The sequence below is a fragment of the Podarcis vaucheri genome (assembly GCF_965113315.1).
Source record: "Podarcis vaucheri genome assembly, chromosome: 6".
Taxonomy (NCBI): Eukaryota; Metazoa; Chordata; class Lepidosauria; order Squamata; family Lacertidae; genus Podarcis; species Podarcis vaucheri.
The window spans coordinates 29,707,838-29,720,990 of record NC_138764.1 but is presented as its reverse complement, the minus strand read 5'-3'; the positions used below and the strand labels follow the sequence as shown (position 1 = coordinate 29,720,990).

At 42.3% G+C, this 13,153-nt stretch overlaps 1 protein-coding gene across 1 annotated transcript in view; it reads left to right on the top strand.

Moving 5' to 3' along the window:
- LOC309535100 (uncharacterized protein) overlaps positions 1 to 11,290 on the top strand; it is a 32,880-nt gene extending 21,590 nt beyond the window's left edge. The window contains exons 15-29 of the mRNA XM_082227884.1: positions 1,111 to 1,146; positions 1,491 to 1,544; positions 1,852 to 1,881; positions 3,645 to 3,680; positions 4,428 to 4,475; positions 5,045 to 5,095; positions 5,892 to 5,939; positions 6,039 to 6,134; positions 6,777 to 6,821; positions 7,257 to 7,298; positions 8,269 to 8,301; positions 8,940 to 9,023; positions 9,582 to 9,623; positions 10,258 to 10,299; positions 11,073 to 11,290. Coding sequence (XP_082084010.1) covers positions 1,111 to 1,146; positions 1,491 to 1,544; positions 1,852 to 1,881; positions 3,645 to 3,680; positions 4,428 to 4,475; positions 5,045 to 5,095; positions 5,892 to 5,939; positions 6,039 to 6,134; positions 6,777 to 6,821; positions 7,257 to 7,298; positions 8,269 to 8,301; positions 8,940 to 9,023; positions 9,582 to 9,623; positions 10,258 to 10,296 — 684 coding nt within the window. The 3' untranslated portion in view covers positions 10,297 to 10,299; positions 11,073 to 11,290. The remainder of the gene's footprint in view (positions 1 to 1,110; positions 1,147 to 1,490; positions 1,545 to 1,851; positions 1,882 to 3,644; positions 3,681 to 4,427; positions 4,476 to 5,044; positions 5,096 to 5,891; positions 5,940 to 6,038; positions 6,135 to 6,776; positions 6,822 to 7,256; positions 7,299 to 8,268; positions 8,302 to 8,939; positions 9,024 to 9,581; positions 9,624 to 10,257; positions 10,300 to 11,072) is intronic.
- Positions 11,291 to 13,153: the final 1,863 nt, after the last annotated feature.

Genomic DNA, 13,153 nt, shown 5'->3' with positions numbered 1-13,153 from the left:
TATCTATGTCAGGCTTTAGGCAAACGGCTTCCTCCCCCCGTGGCAGTAGATAAGCAGAACAGAAGAAAAGGAATCTTCTTACCAGTTAGAAACTTTAATAACCACAGCGAGAGAACAAAGAACATATCTCCTAGAAATGGTGGCGCTCATAATTAAGGATCACCTCCCTTCCATCCCTATTCATCCACATCACTCCTATGTCTTGTAATCTGAGCTTGTACCTTCTGTGCTTTCTGTTCTGCCACTTTCTGAGCTCTTCTTGACCTTAGACTGAGAGGAGGAATGCTGTCAAGAGACTGTGAATCTGTTAATCCTCTCTCTTCCAGTGTTTCTTCTCCTAGCTGTTCCCCATCCAGTATTTCCCAGTTTCTGCCTTCTGAACTAGGCCCCTCCTCAAACCACTGTTCCAAATCTATAATGTCCTCCTGCTCCAGGGAAGATTCAGGATCCGGATCCGAAGCGGGGGCAGGGGAGGCTTTGGATCATAGAATTGTTGAACTGTAGAGTTGGCAGGGACCCCAAGCGTCATCTAGTATGACCCCCTGCAATGCAGGAATCTTTTGCCCAACATGGGGCTCGAACCTACAATCATGCTGAAGGTCCCAGTTTCACTCCCAAACAACTCCAGCTAAAGCTGGAAATCCTGGAAAGCTGCTGCCAGTCTGGGCTAGATGGACCAATGGATTGGCTCAGTATAAGGCAGCTTCCTATGCTTGGCCTCTGATCACGTGCCCAGAAGTTTGTTTTTAATAGCAGAACGATACTCATGAGCCTGTCACAGAAAAATCCAGCTCCTAGTCCCACCCCCCCAGCTTCCCACCATCCTTCATATTGGCAGCCTAATGAAGAAGAATAAAAAGCATTTTCATGATTACGTTTTAAAAACAATCAGGAGTGGGGATCCTTGCCGATCCACTGCAAGGAACTTGGAGCTCTCTTAGCAGATTCTCATCTAGCTTCCTTCTCTAAGGTTCTCTGGAGCACAGTTTAAAAACCACGGCTATAGATGACCAGGAGTAGACAAGGGTTCAGATTACTTGCTCATATGCTTTACTGCCTTTTCCACCAGCTGCAACATAGTCAAATTAAATGGTTCCTATTTTCTTTCAGAAAATTGCTAACGCTGGTGGAATAATCTATTCCCAGGTAAGAAGTCTTTCTGCATCCCGTCCCAATGCTGCTGTGTTTGTGTTATCGACAACACTGTTTTATGAAATGTATATTTCCTCTTTTGATCTTATCAACTCCTTTCTGTGATGATGGGCAAACAGTTTTTTTTTTTTTTTTGTGTGTGTGTGTGTGTGTGTGAAGCTCTTTTACAGGGTAATTCTACAGTGCCACAGTCGCTGCATGATTTCTTTTAAGTTTTCATATTTGACTGTAATTTGGATGACTTTACTACTTGGAAGTCACTCTGTGTATGATTTTGTTTTTAAAAATACAACAACCCCTTTCTAACTCGTCCCACCCTCATCATTCTTTCTCTACAGGGTCCTAGACCTCAAGGTGGTTCATCAGAAACTGTTCGTATTACCATACAGGAGGTAACTAATGTTCAGTGACAAAGCAAATTTGGCATGGGGGAAATGAAGTTTCCCAGTTATGGGCACTGTAGTAAGCCAGTCCTGGTTTTAAACTTATTTCTGTTTTACTTCTGTGTCTTAGAACAGAAGCTTCACCAAAATGCAGTGGGGGTGGCTGGGTTGAAAAGGGGGCCACAGTTCTTGGCTACATCTACTAGCCAATGTGTTGAAGAGGAGAAATAGGAATATACTATAAATGTGAAGTATGTTACATTGAAACAGGCACATAAGCAACCAGCTCCCTGATTTCTTGATTTTGTTTTCACAGGGTGGGAAAGGTAGTCCGGCTTGTGATAAGGTGAGTGATTCATCTCCACCATAACTTGTTTATATTTATATTTTATTATAATATTACTAGTTTCCCCCTACGTGGTGTGCTTATGCAATGGCATGGGAATTAAAAAAACAAAAGAAAACCTGATAAAAGACTGCCATCCAAAGAAGCTCAGCTGTGGTAGGTTCAGAACAGGCAAAAGGAAATGCTCCTTCATAGAGCACATATTCAAACTATGGAATTTGCCACAGATGGTGCGATGGTTACCAAAGTGGGGTTTACGATACAATACGATAATCTTTATTCTCAGGCGGCTAGTCCTAGCCGGAATTAAGATTGCCGGAAGAAATATCAACAACCTCAGATATGCAGATGACACAACCTTGATGGCAGAAAGTGAAGAGGAATTAAAGAACCTTTTAATGAGGGTGAAAGAGGAGAGCGCAAAATATGGTTTGAAGCTCAACATCAAAAAAACGAAGATCATGGCCACTGGGCCCATCACCTCCTGGCAAATAGATGGGGAAGAAATGGAGGCAGTGAGAGATTTTACTTTCTTGGGCTCCATGATCACTGCAGATGGTGACAGCAGTTACGAAATTAAAAGACGCCTGCTCCTTGGGAGAAAGGCGATGGCAAACCTAGACAACATCTTAAAAAGCAGAGACATCACCTTGCCAACAAAGGTCCGTATAGTAAAAGCCATGGTTTTCCCAGTAGTGATGTATGGAAGTGAGAGCTGGACCATAAAGAAGGCTGATCGCCGAAGAATTGATGCTTTTGAATTATGGTGCTGGAGGAGACTCTTGAGAGTCCCATGGACTGCAAGAAGATCAAACCTCTCCATTCTGAAGGAAATCAGCCCTGAGTGCTCACTGGAAGGACAGATCGTGAAGCTGAGGCTCCAATACTTTGGCCACCTCATGAGAAGAGAGGACTCCCTGGAAAAGACCCTGATGTTGGGAAAGATGGAGGGCACAAGGAGAAGGGGACGACAGAGAATGAGATGGTTGGATGGTGTTCTTGAAGCTACTAGCATGAGTTTGATCAAACTGCGGGAGGCAGTGGAGGACAGAAGTGCCTGGCGTGCTCTGGTCCATGGGGTCACGAAGAGTCGGACACGACTAAACGACTAAACAACAACAAAAGTCCTAGTCTTTATAACCCTGTACCTTCTTCCAGAAGGCAGAAGCTGAAAGAGATCATTTCCGGGGTGCGCACTGTCCTGCGCTATCTCTGCAGCTTTCTTATGACACCTGGAAGCATAGATTTGTTGATCCAAGGTGGGAAGAGTGCACCCAATTATTCTCTCCGCAGTCTTTACAACCCTGGGCAGCATTGTTTTTCCCCTGACTGTGCAGCTCCCAAACCACACACAGAGACCATAAGTTAATACACTCTCAAAGGTACAATGGTAAACTGCCACCAACAGGTCCTTTGAGAGATTATTTTTCCGGAGGATTCTCAGAAAATATAATGGTGGGAAATGGAGGGAAAGGTTATTACTGGCTACTAGTCATGATGGCAATATATGTACCAACCCCGTATCCTCCCCTGGGACAATCCACTTCAGGCCATTTTACAGGGAAGGAGGATTGTGGCAAATTCGCTCCCCACCTCTAGAGTAGCAGCAGCATATTTGTGATGGCAACATACCACCTCCAGAGCCCACAAATTGGAGCTTTCGAATCTGCACAGGATCGACAAACATTTATTGTTTTGATGTCTTAAAGGTTGTGTTCAGATAACCTGTTTCTCAATGAAGTAATTCCTTTACTCTTTTACAGACTTCACCTGCCTATAACGTCAAGATTTGCAATCAGGTAAGCACCTCCATTCCACATTACCTTGGATTTGACTGGATGGTGTTCATAGTTTTAAATACGTTAATAAATATTGTATCCTTGTTTTGCTCCCCCCCCCATTTCTTAAATAAACTCTGAAGTAGGGATGGAAAGAGCTTTCAATTTTGATCCTCTTATTTGCTCATTTCCCCCACCTTAAATTTAGTTCTCCGCATTTCTGCAGCAAATTGCAATTTATCTTTTTTTTAATTCCTCTTGAAAATTCACCAGAATTTTAGAGCCAATTTCTCCTCAGAAACACATTTCTATACACACTTTTGACTAATGTACATGTTTTAACAAATACATTTCCCCAATACATTTTTATATATTATATCTTTTGTAAAATATTTTCATGGTTATGCATACTCTCGTCATACAGTATATGCATTTTTGTAAACAGTGTTGGGTTAGAGAACTGCATTTCAAAATTTGGTTAATTGCAGATTTTGAAACACAGCTGTGTTTTGGTTCTCCTTCTGTTCATGAAAGCGTGAATTTGATAAATTTGCCTTTAAATGCGAACTTTTTTGAATTTCTCTCCCATCCCTACTCTAAAGTAAACGTTTCCATTTTGGATTGCCTTTTTAAAGCAAGGACATCTGTTTTCATTATATAGTAGTAAGGTATATATAAAATGTTGCTTGCTTTTCCGAAATAAAATTCTAACTGCCAAAAATTTGGGTCAAGAATAGCCTTGTTGATGTCTGTTTTTCTTTGTAACAGAACCAGCTTTCAAACTCGCAGAGTACCAGCTCCTTCGGCGGCACACAGGTATATAGATATACACATTCACCGTTCTATTTAAATGTTGGCTACTTTCCTGATAATGCCGCTCTTAGATTGGTTGGCAATAGTATGGCTAAGAGGGACAAGCAAGCAGAAGGCTGCTAATGCCCCCAAATGAATTGGGTCTTCCCTTCTATGGCAGGTGCCAACAGTGGTTCTTTGTGTACCCAGTAATAAAGTCCTTCCACAGTGCAATTTTGTAGAGCAGAGTCCCATTTAATTTGGTGGGATTAACTCTCAGGTAAAGCACCCTGCTTTCTAGGGAACAAGCCTCATCAAATTCAGAGGCGTTTACTTCTGAGTAGGCATGGTTAGAACTGCAGTGGAAGTGTAGACAATCCCTAAGTGACATTGATCTCAGTTGTATCTGGGTGAAGTCTGGAATTTCCTGTTGCTGTTCTGTTCTTGCTGGGGAGACGCTAAGATCCTAGCTTCCTGGCTGGTATGTCCTCTAAGACAGGATAGAGTTGTGTGACCTGAACTGGAATAATAATTTTGTGTGTGATTTTTATAGGAAAGCAGATTAAATAACCCTCATCATTCTTTCTCTACAGGGTTTGAAACCTCAGGGTGGCTCATCAGAAACTGTCCGTGTTACCATCCAGGTAACTATTAGGGTTATGCAAAGAAAATAAACACATGCAACCCTTGGCAGCTGCTTTGTTGACCTGGGTAGTGTTAGCTCGGTGGCACGTACTGAAATTGTACTTTCTCACGGATCCTTGGCGGAGGGTTGCCTTACCTTGTTTTCTGTACCTTGGTTGACTGATCCATTGCCTATGAGGAGGAAAATAAATGTTTCAGTTTTCATCAGACTTGTATGAACCTTTTAAGCTGAGTAGCTCCTTCTGAACTTGGGACGTGGGTGGTGCTGTGGGTTAAACCACAGAGCCTAGGATTTGCTGATCAGAAGGTCAGCGGTTCGAATCCCCGCGACGGGGTGAGCTCCTGTTGCTCAGTCCCAGCTCCTGCCAACCTAGCAGTTTGAAAGCATGTCAAAGTGCAAGTAGATAAATAGGTACTGCTCCAGCGGGAAGGTAAACGGCATTTCCGTGCGCTGCTCTGGTTCGCCAGAGGCGGGTTAGTCATGCTGGCCACATGACCTGGAAGCTGTACGCCGGCTCCCTTGGCCAATAAAGCGAGATGAGCGCTGCAACCTCAGAGTGGACTGGACCTAATGGTCAGGGGTCCTTTAGCTCCTTCTGAAGATATCAGTGCTGCCAAATTTCAGACACATAGGGACAGGGTTTTGGGTGTGTGCTAGGTACCTCTTTAAATCAAGGATCTTTCAGCCTGAGGGCTGGATTTTAATGTAGCCCAACCTTCTGAGGGCCACATTTGAAGGGAAGGCAAAAAGAATGACTAACAATAGCGTTGCTGATGTCTTGTTTTTCTTCACAGGAGGGTCGGCCTTCAGGATCACAGGGCGGCAGCTCTGTTAGCATACAGGTATATACTTATATATTATCCACTTTATAGCAAATGTTGACTTTATCTCAAAATTTTTAACTCACAGCAGCAAGGTTGATGTCTTGCTTTTCTTCACAGGGGGGTCAGCCTTCAGGATCACAGGGCGGTCAGCCTTCAGGATCACAGGGCGGTCAGCCTTCAGGATCACAGGGTGGTAGCTCTGTTAGCATACAGGTACATACAAACAAACAAACAAACAAACAAACAAACACATACATACTTCATATCAAATGTGAGGGGCAGATGGGGCTCATCAACCTGGGAAGGTAGCCCATCTGGGAGAAAGCAAACTCTGATCCTAAACCTCTGCTGCCTTGTAAGATATCTTTGGGAGAAGAAAAAGCTAAGCAGAAAACCCCTCACAAATCTGGACTGGAGTCCCTAAGATGGTTGGATGACCTTGTAGGCCTCCTTCTAGAGAAACAGTGGAGGTGGTGGTTCCTTGTAGACAGTAGAGTCTATTGGGGCGGGGGCAAAGGACGCAAGCGGTACAACACAGCAATTGTAGCTCAGCAGCAATGATATCGGAAGGAAGGAAAAGTTAACAGCATAGAGATACTCTATGTCTCCTGAAATTTATGGGGAAAGTGTCTTCCAAGGAGCCACTACCCACATCCCATTCTGGCCTCTTGGTAAATTTTTCTCCCTGGACATCAGAATGAGCTGCTGGTGGTGGCTGTACAATAAGGACAGGCGAACTGCTTGATGTAAGCTGCTTTGCCAACCCCGGCTTTGTAGGGATTGGGCAAAGAAATTGGCCTGTGCTAACCCTCCTGCACAAGATCCTTAATGGTCATTGCCTGCTTTTCTTCACAGGGCCAGTCTTCAGGCTCACAGGGCAGCAGCTCTTCTGGCAAACAGGTATATATGCATGTGGACTTGTATAGTTGGAAGGAACCCTGAGGGTTATCTAGTCCAACTCCTTGCAGTGCAGGAATACGTAGCTGTCCCACACAGGGATCAAACTTGCAACCTTGGCAGTATCGGCACCATGCTCCAACCAACTGAGCTATCCAGGTTATGTAGTGGTTTAAACAGTTTTGGACCCAGAACTGTGAAATCTGTGTGTGACTCCAGGCCAGTCACTTTATCTCAGGCCTAACATGTGAATGGTGGAAGTATTTTATTGTTTTGAAGTGATTTTTTTTAAATAAAAAAAATTCTGGGAAAGAGTGTTAAAACAATTATAGACCGCAAGAAAACAACAGCAAACAAAACACAAATGGAGGGAATGTGTGTAGAAAATATATTACTTTGAAGGCGATAGTACATTTTTTTATTTCTTTGTTTTTAAAGCAGGGTGGATCTTATTCAACCGGTGGCAGTCCCTGTGGCAAGGTATATTCTTTTATTTGACAATATTTTGGAAACAGTCTCAGTATTAGCTATCTTACAATAGAACAATTTGTTGAGAAGGAGAAGCTGTGAGCAAAACGTAAAGTATACAGTAAGGAAGCTCTGCAATTCCTTGTTACTTCTGATAGCAAACAGTACTAGAATTGGTAATATACAAATATTTGCACACAGCAGATCTTTAGATATAAATTATTCTTGGACCAATGCTTGTGTAGAATTGCTTTTCCATGGAAGGAAGTGCTATTGTCTTAACCTTTATCCTTCAGCAATAACTGGCATGGACAACATCCCCTTTGAGGCTTTGTCTACGTGTCACCAATATGAGAATGAGTGCAATTCTTTCCATGTGTTTCATATACAGTGGTACCTCGGTTTTCAGACATAATCCATTCCAGAGGACCATTCAAGTTCCGAAACATGTGAAACATTTGAAAACCGAGGTGCAAAGGGCGGTCTGCAAACTTAATAGAGAAAATGGAAAAAACTAAAACTCAGTGAAAGCCCTTCGACTTCCGAGGTGCGTTCTAAAATGGAAGCATTTACTTATGGGTTTTCGGAGTTTGAAAACCAAAGCATTAGACTTCTGAGATGTTCAAAAACCGAAGTACCACTGTTCAAAAACCGAAGTACCACTGTATATTGAATGTATCACTGAAATACTTTCTCTCTCTGCTTTCTAAGGCAAGAGAGAGAGGGGGGGGGAAAGGGTGGGTGCTTGTGGTTTTGCATGGATGTGTGTGTGTGTGTGTGTGTGTGTGTGTGTGTGTGAGAGAGAGAGAGAGAGAGAGAGAGAAGGGCACTCTAGCCATGTGTCTGCATACATAGTGGTGCTGGTTTTAAGTACAGATGTGCTCAGATCCATAATCCAGAACTTTAAGGAACTAAAAAAATGATAATTGCTTAAAAAAATGCAAACCTAAGAATAACAAGAATAAACATTCATTTTAAACAGGGGATTACATATGACAGCAATCCCTGCAACCAGGTAAGATTTCCATTCCATTCAAGTAAAAGACATATGTCAATAGAACATCTAGTTTTAGGGTCTAACTAAATGCAAATATAATGGATAAAAGCTCCTGAAGATGACCTTGTTCTAGTGCATTCATGATGCTTTGTGCAACTGATGGTATCGGGTTAGCTTTAAATGATTCTGCTTTGAATACTGTTTGCACCTGCCAATGTTTTGGGGCAGACATGCTGTTTTGTTTCCAATTGGTGCATGTCCTGCTGAAATCCCACAACTTTTCATGGTATAAATGTTCTGGGTTCCCTCTTTCCCCACTGTTCTGGCTATGTTGTTGCACAATAGTGTCTCTCTAGACAGCAATAAACATTGGGGAAGCAAGTTGAAAGCTGCTCAAGTGATCGGAATCTAAGAAGAGAAGAAGCCCAAACACATTTTGGTGTGGCAAATTCCCCAGAGTTTTGGGGAAAGGCCACGAAATAGAATATGCAGAAATAGTGTGGTGCATTGTTTAGAATTTCAAACAAGCAATCTCTTGAGCAGCCAACAGCATTTGCAACTCTACCTCCATCATAGAAATTATCGTGCATTTTCCACTCAAATAAGAGAAGATGGTAGCATTTGTGTGTGATTATTGATTTTGTGCTGCTTTACAGGGCCAAGCGTCGCCACCGTCGTCATCATCATCATCATCATCATCTTATTCATCGTCGTCTTCTTCACAAAGCACCTATGGCCAGGTAGGGGTTGTTTCCTTTAGCTGTTTCTTCCCAGTGTATGACGAATGGATGATGAACTGATTTTCAGGCACTTTAACTGGGAGAAAGGATCTTAAAATGCCCATAAGGGAAGTGCACAAATGCAAAACATGGCAGCAAATGTGCTGACAGAATACTGGAAGGGCACAGGGGACCTATGCCAGAAACAGGTGGCGTGCAGATCTTTAGACATTTTCATTGGGATCAGAATATAATGCATGATCAGAAAATGTCCATTGGTGCTGAGACAACATAGGACATCAACTCACTAGAAAGTTCTCCTTCACAAACTCCATTGCGCTGTTGCACATCTCCCATTCCTTTCAAGGGAGTTTGCTCGTGCAAGAAAACATTTCGGCTGTTTGTGCCCTGGGTTTCCACACATTTCCAAATTTTCTTTTAAATTCCTGTGAGCCAAAATAATCTCCCCTTATTTTCAGTGCCCCCAAAAGATTCTGTACACTAGATTTCTGAAATTCAACTGACAAGAACTATTTTAATGTGTTTTCCTCCCCTCTCCACTCCGTTTGTCTTCTTTAGGGTGGCTCACAATATCAAGGCAACCCCAACACTTGTCCTCCGGTATGTTCCCTTTCTCTTAAGTTTTATGATGATTTGCTACCTGACAAAGTTATATGTATGTCATTCTGTCCCTCTAATGCCCGTGTCAGCAACCAAGTTTTCCTTAAAGGCCAATTTCAGAAGCAAATGATGAGAGTCAGTTAGTGCTTCGGCCCTGTTACTTCTTCAAGAGTCCAAGAGTGTCCATCAGTTGTTCTTTGTTTTCTTATATCTTTATCCTGCTTTTCCAACAAACATTGTCTGCCAAAGTGGTCCGCTTCAGTAGCAAACAAACAAACAAACACAAGGCTTGTTCTCAGGCTTGCTAACCTAATTTTCTGTTCTGAACCACCCTGGAATCTTCGGATGAAAGGCGGTATACAAATAATAATAATAATAATAATAATAATAATAATAATAATAATAATAATAATACAAGACACACAGAAGGGAGGGGATTAGAGGAAACAAGCAGAGGAGGGAAATCAGTTTGACAGTGCAAGGCGTGAGTTGTACATATGCTTGCACTCTTGTATGGACAAAGGCGTAAGAACTATGTGTATGAGAGAAATTCAATTTCATGCACATTCAAGGGTGAACTTACATAATTCACACTTGGCAAAGTAATTTCTGATTTTGTATTTTTCTCTCTCAGGGGATAGATACCTCTTCCAACAACAGAAATAGATGCTGAGTGGTAAATATCAGCTCTTATTATACAAAGATGAATCTCAAAGTATGATAGTCTTTTATACCTACTCTTTGAATATTGCAGAGACATTTGTATTATGGGTTGCATTTGATGGATTTTCTGTGCTTTCCCAAACCCAAGGGAACCATATAAAGGAAGGGGCACCGGAAGATTATATGCATGGGACTTAAATTTGTTACACGGCACATGAGGCTCTAGAAAGTGAACAAACTTTCACTTAACTTCAGAATATGCCTCATAGTAAATGGAGTCCCGAATGTGATTGTAGGTGGCAACGTTTTCATTTTACCTTGAAAATTCCAATAAACAATAACCACATTGTGCTCGTGATAAACAAATTCACACTGTTCAGCTCCTCAAGCAATTGATGTATAATGTCAAATTTAAATGAATTGGCAGGTAGATAGGCAACTTGTATTTTGCCCATTGCTCTTGATATGAGATGGAAGTATTTAGCATTGTCTCCCGAGACAAACAGATGCCAACAACAGCTAGAACTGAGGCCTTGGTTCACATAAATGATCTCAAGATTAGATCATTAGCTGTGTCATTCCATACAAAGGAAGTTGGATTGTTAGTAAAATGTTACCAGGAAAAAATTTCAGCAATAGAGGATATGTAGGTTGTTTTTTTTTTTTCTTTTTCTTTTTAGGAATCCTGCTATAGGTTAAATAATAATAATAATAATAATAACAACAACAACAACAACTTTAAATGAAATAACTATAGAATGACATGGTTGTATTTATGTCTTTTAGCAATAAAGTGTTGAAACAGAAAACCGGTCTGGAGAGGAAGAATATAATTCAATAGTCACGAGAGCAACTGGAATTTCTCAAAGTTCAAATACATTGCAAAATTACCTGTCTGCGAGACACCTCCCTGACACCTCACGCTGCAGAACAGAAATGTTCGTGTTTTCACAAGTCAAAACCAGGAGTCGTGAAGTGAAATAAAAACAACTTTTTCCTTAAAACGCTCAAGTCTTTATTTTTATTGATTACATTTCTATCCATTCCTCCTCTCAGAGGAGCTCCAGGGAGTCTCTTCCCCTCATTTTGCACAAAAGCCTTGCAGAATCTGCACATCCTGATAAGCCAGTCCACCGCTCCCTGGTTTCTCTGCGGTCCTCCTTCACCCCAGTGAGAATATTTTACCCTCAGAGCTGGCAACCTGTTATGTACTGAGTTCAATAGGATCCAAAAGGCAGCAGTCTGATTGGTCCTAGAACAATAGGATCCAAAAGGCAGCAGTCTGATTGGTCCTAGAACAATAGGATTCAGAATGCAGCAGTCTGATTGGTCCTAGAACAATGCAGCAGTATGATTGGTTGGCAGGAACCACCCAATCCTGCTCCAGATAGAAGTGAATCCACAACCTGATTGGCTTACAGTAGAATTCCGGACTTAGCCAATCATGGGCAGCCTATTGTGTAAATAATGTATATAAAGCAGATACTGTGAGGGGACTTTCATTCATTCCTCCTCACCACTATGAGCTGAATAAAGAGCATGAAATCACTTTGCGACTCTGAGTATATTTCACAACCTTAACTGCAAACCAAACCTGAGGGTTGCAGGGAACAGCCGTTCAATGTGTCCAAACAGAACGGCCCCAATTGCATTGGAAGAAGGAGCAGGTTTCCTTCTTCAAAGCAAAAGGGGTGTGTGGTTGATTATGAAGACATCTCTTGGCTTCCTTCCCCGAGCTGTGTGCCTGCAGTTGCAGATCAGGGACACTAGAGGACACTGCTCCCCATTGGCAGTGCCAATCGCCCCTGACCAGCGTCACTACAGCAAGCTGGGCTTTGCAGCTGCAAATATAATATAACCCCATTGCACTCTAAAGCTCATACCCTTTCCAAACATGGTGTTGATGGTTGTGGCAAGAGAATTCTTAGGAGGAGACCAGTGGAATTGCATTGACAACCGAAGTGACTACATGTGCCAATAAAGTACGGCTGAGTTAGCATTTTGGAACATGGCATTTTCTGGGTACCAGCCATAGGAATTTAAGGGCTATTGGCTAAGTGCTAGAGTAAAGCTTGATGTCATGGTGTGTAGGAACTGTCTTGGCCTACCTACGTATGTTGGGGGAACCCTACAAATCGCAGAACAGAAAAGGCAAAGAGAAGAACCAAGAACTAATGGTTAAGAATTCTCTCCAGGAACAGAAGCAAAGGACCGGTGCCAGACTTGGCATAGTCTGGCAGATAGGCCCCCCCACTGCCAAGCCTTCACTTTGTGGAAGGAAAATATGAGTCCCTGTGACACACATGTATGAGGTAAATAACACGAGAATCACCTGGGTGCCTGGGTTCAAAACACGGGATAAACTTGCCCTCCAACAGGAGAGAGCCCCCAGTCAAACAGCAGTATAGCTTTAGGAATATAGGTTGTTAGACCCTTTTTGTCCTGTTTAGTTGCATCCATCGCTCCCCTCTTTTAACGCCCCCCCCAATGAACAGACCACACACTGCTAAGCAGTGCTTTTTTTCTAAAAAAAATCTTAAGGGGTACTCTAATTTTCCTACTCAAATTGAAATACTGCCCCTCAATGAGGCCAAACTTAGATTCACAAAATGTTTATCAGTATGCATACCCCTGTGTGTCCCCCCCCCAAAAGCACTGCTGCTAAGTAAGTTTAAAATACTTTATTTACAAAATGTCCCAAAGGTCTAATTCATGCATTTATCAAAGCAGCGGCAAAGAGAACACAGGCAGAATACTCTTTGGTAGAAAATAAAGAGAAATCACTTCAAAAACATCCTCTGAGCTTGGAGCTTGCTTATACATGTCCTTCCTGGTGCTGTACGTGGCATGGGGAGAGAGGGAACAGG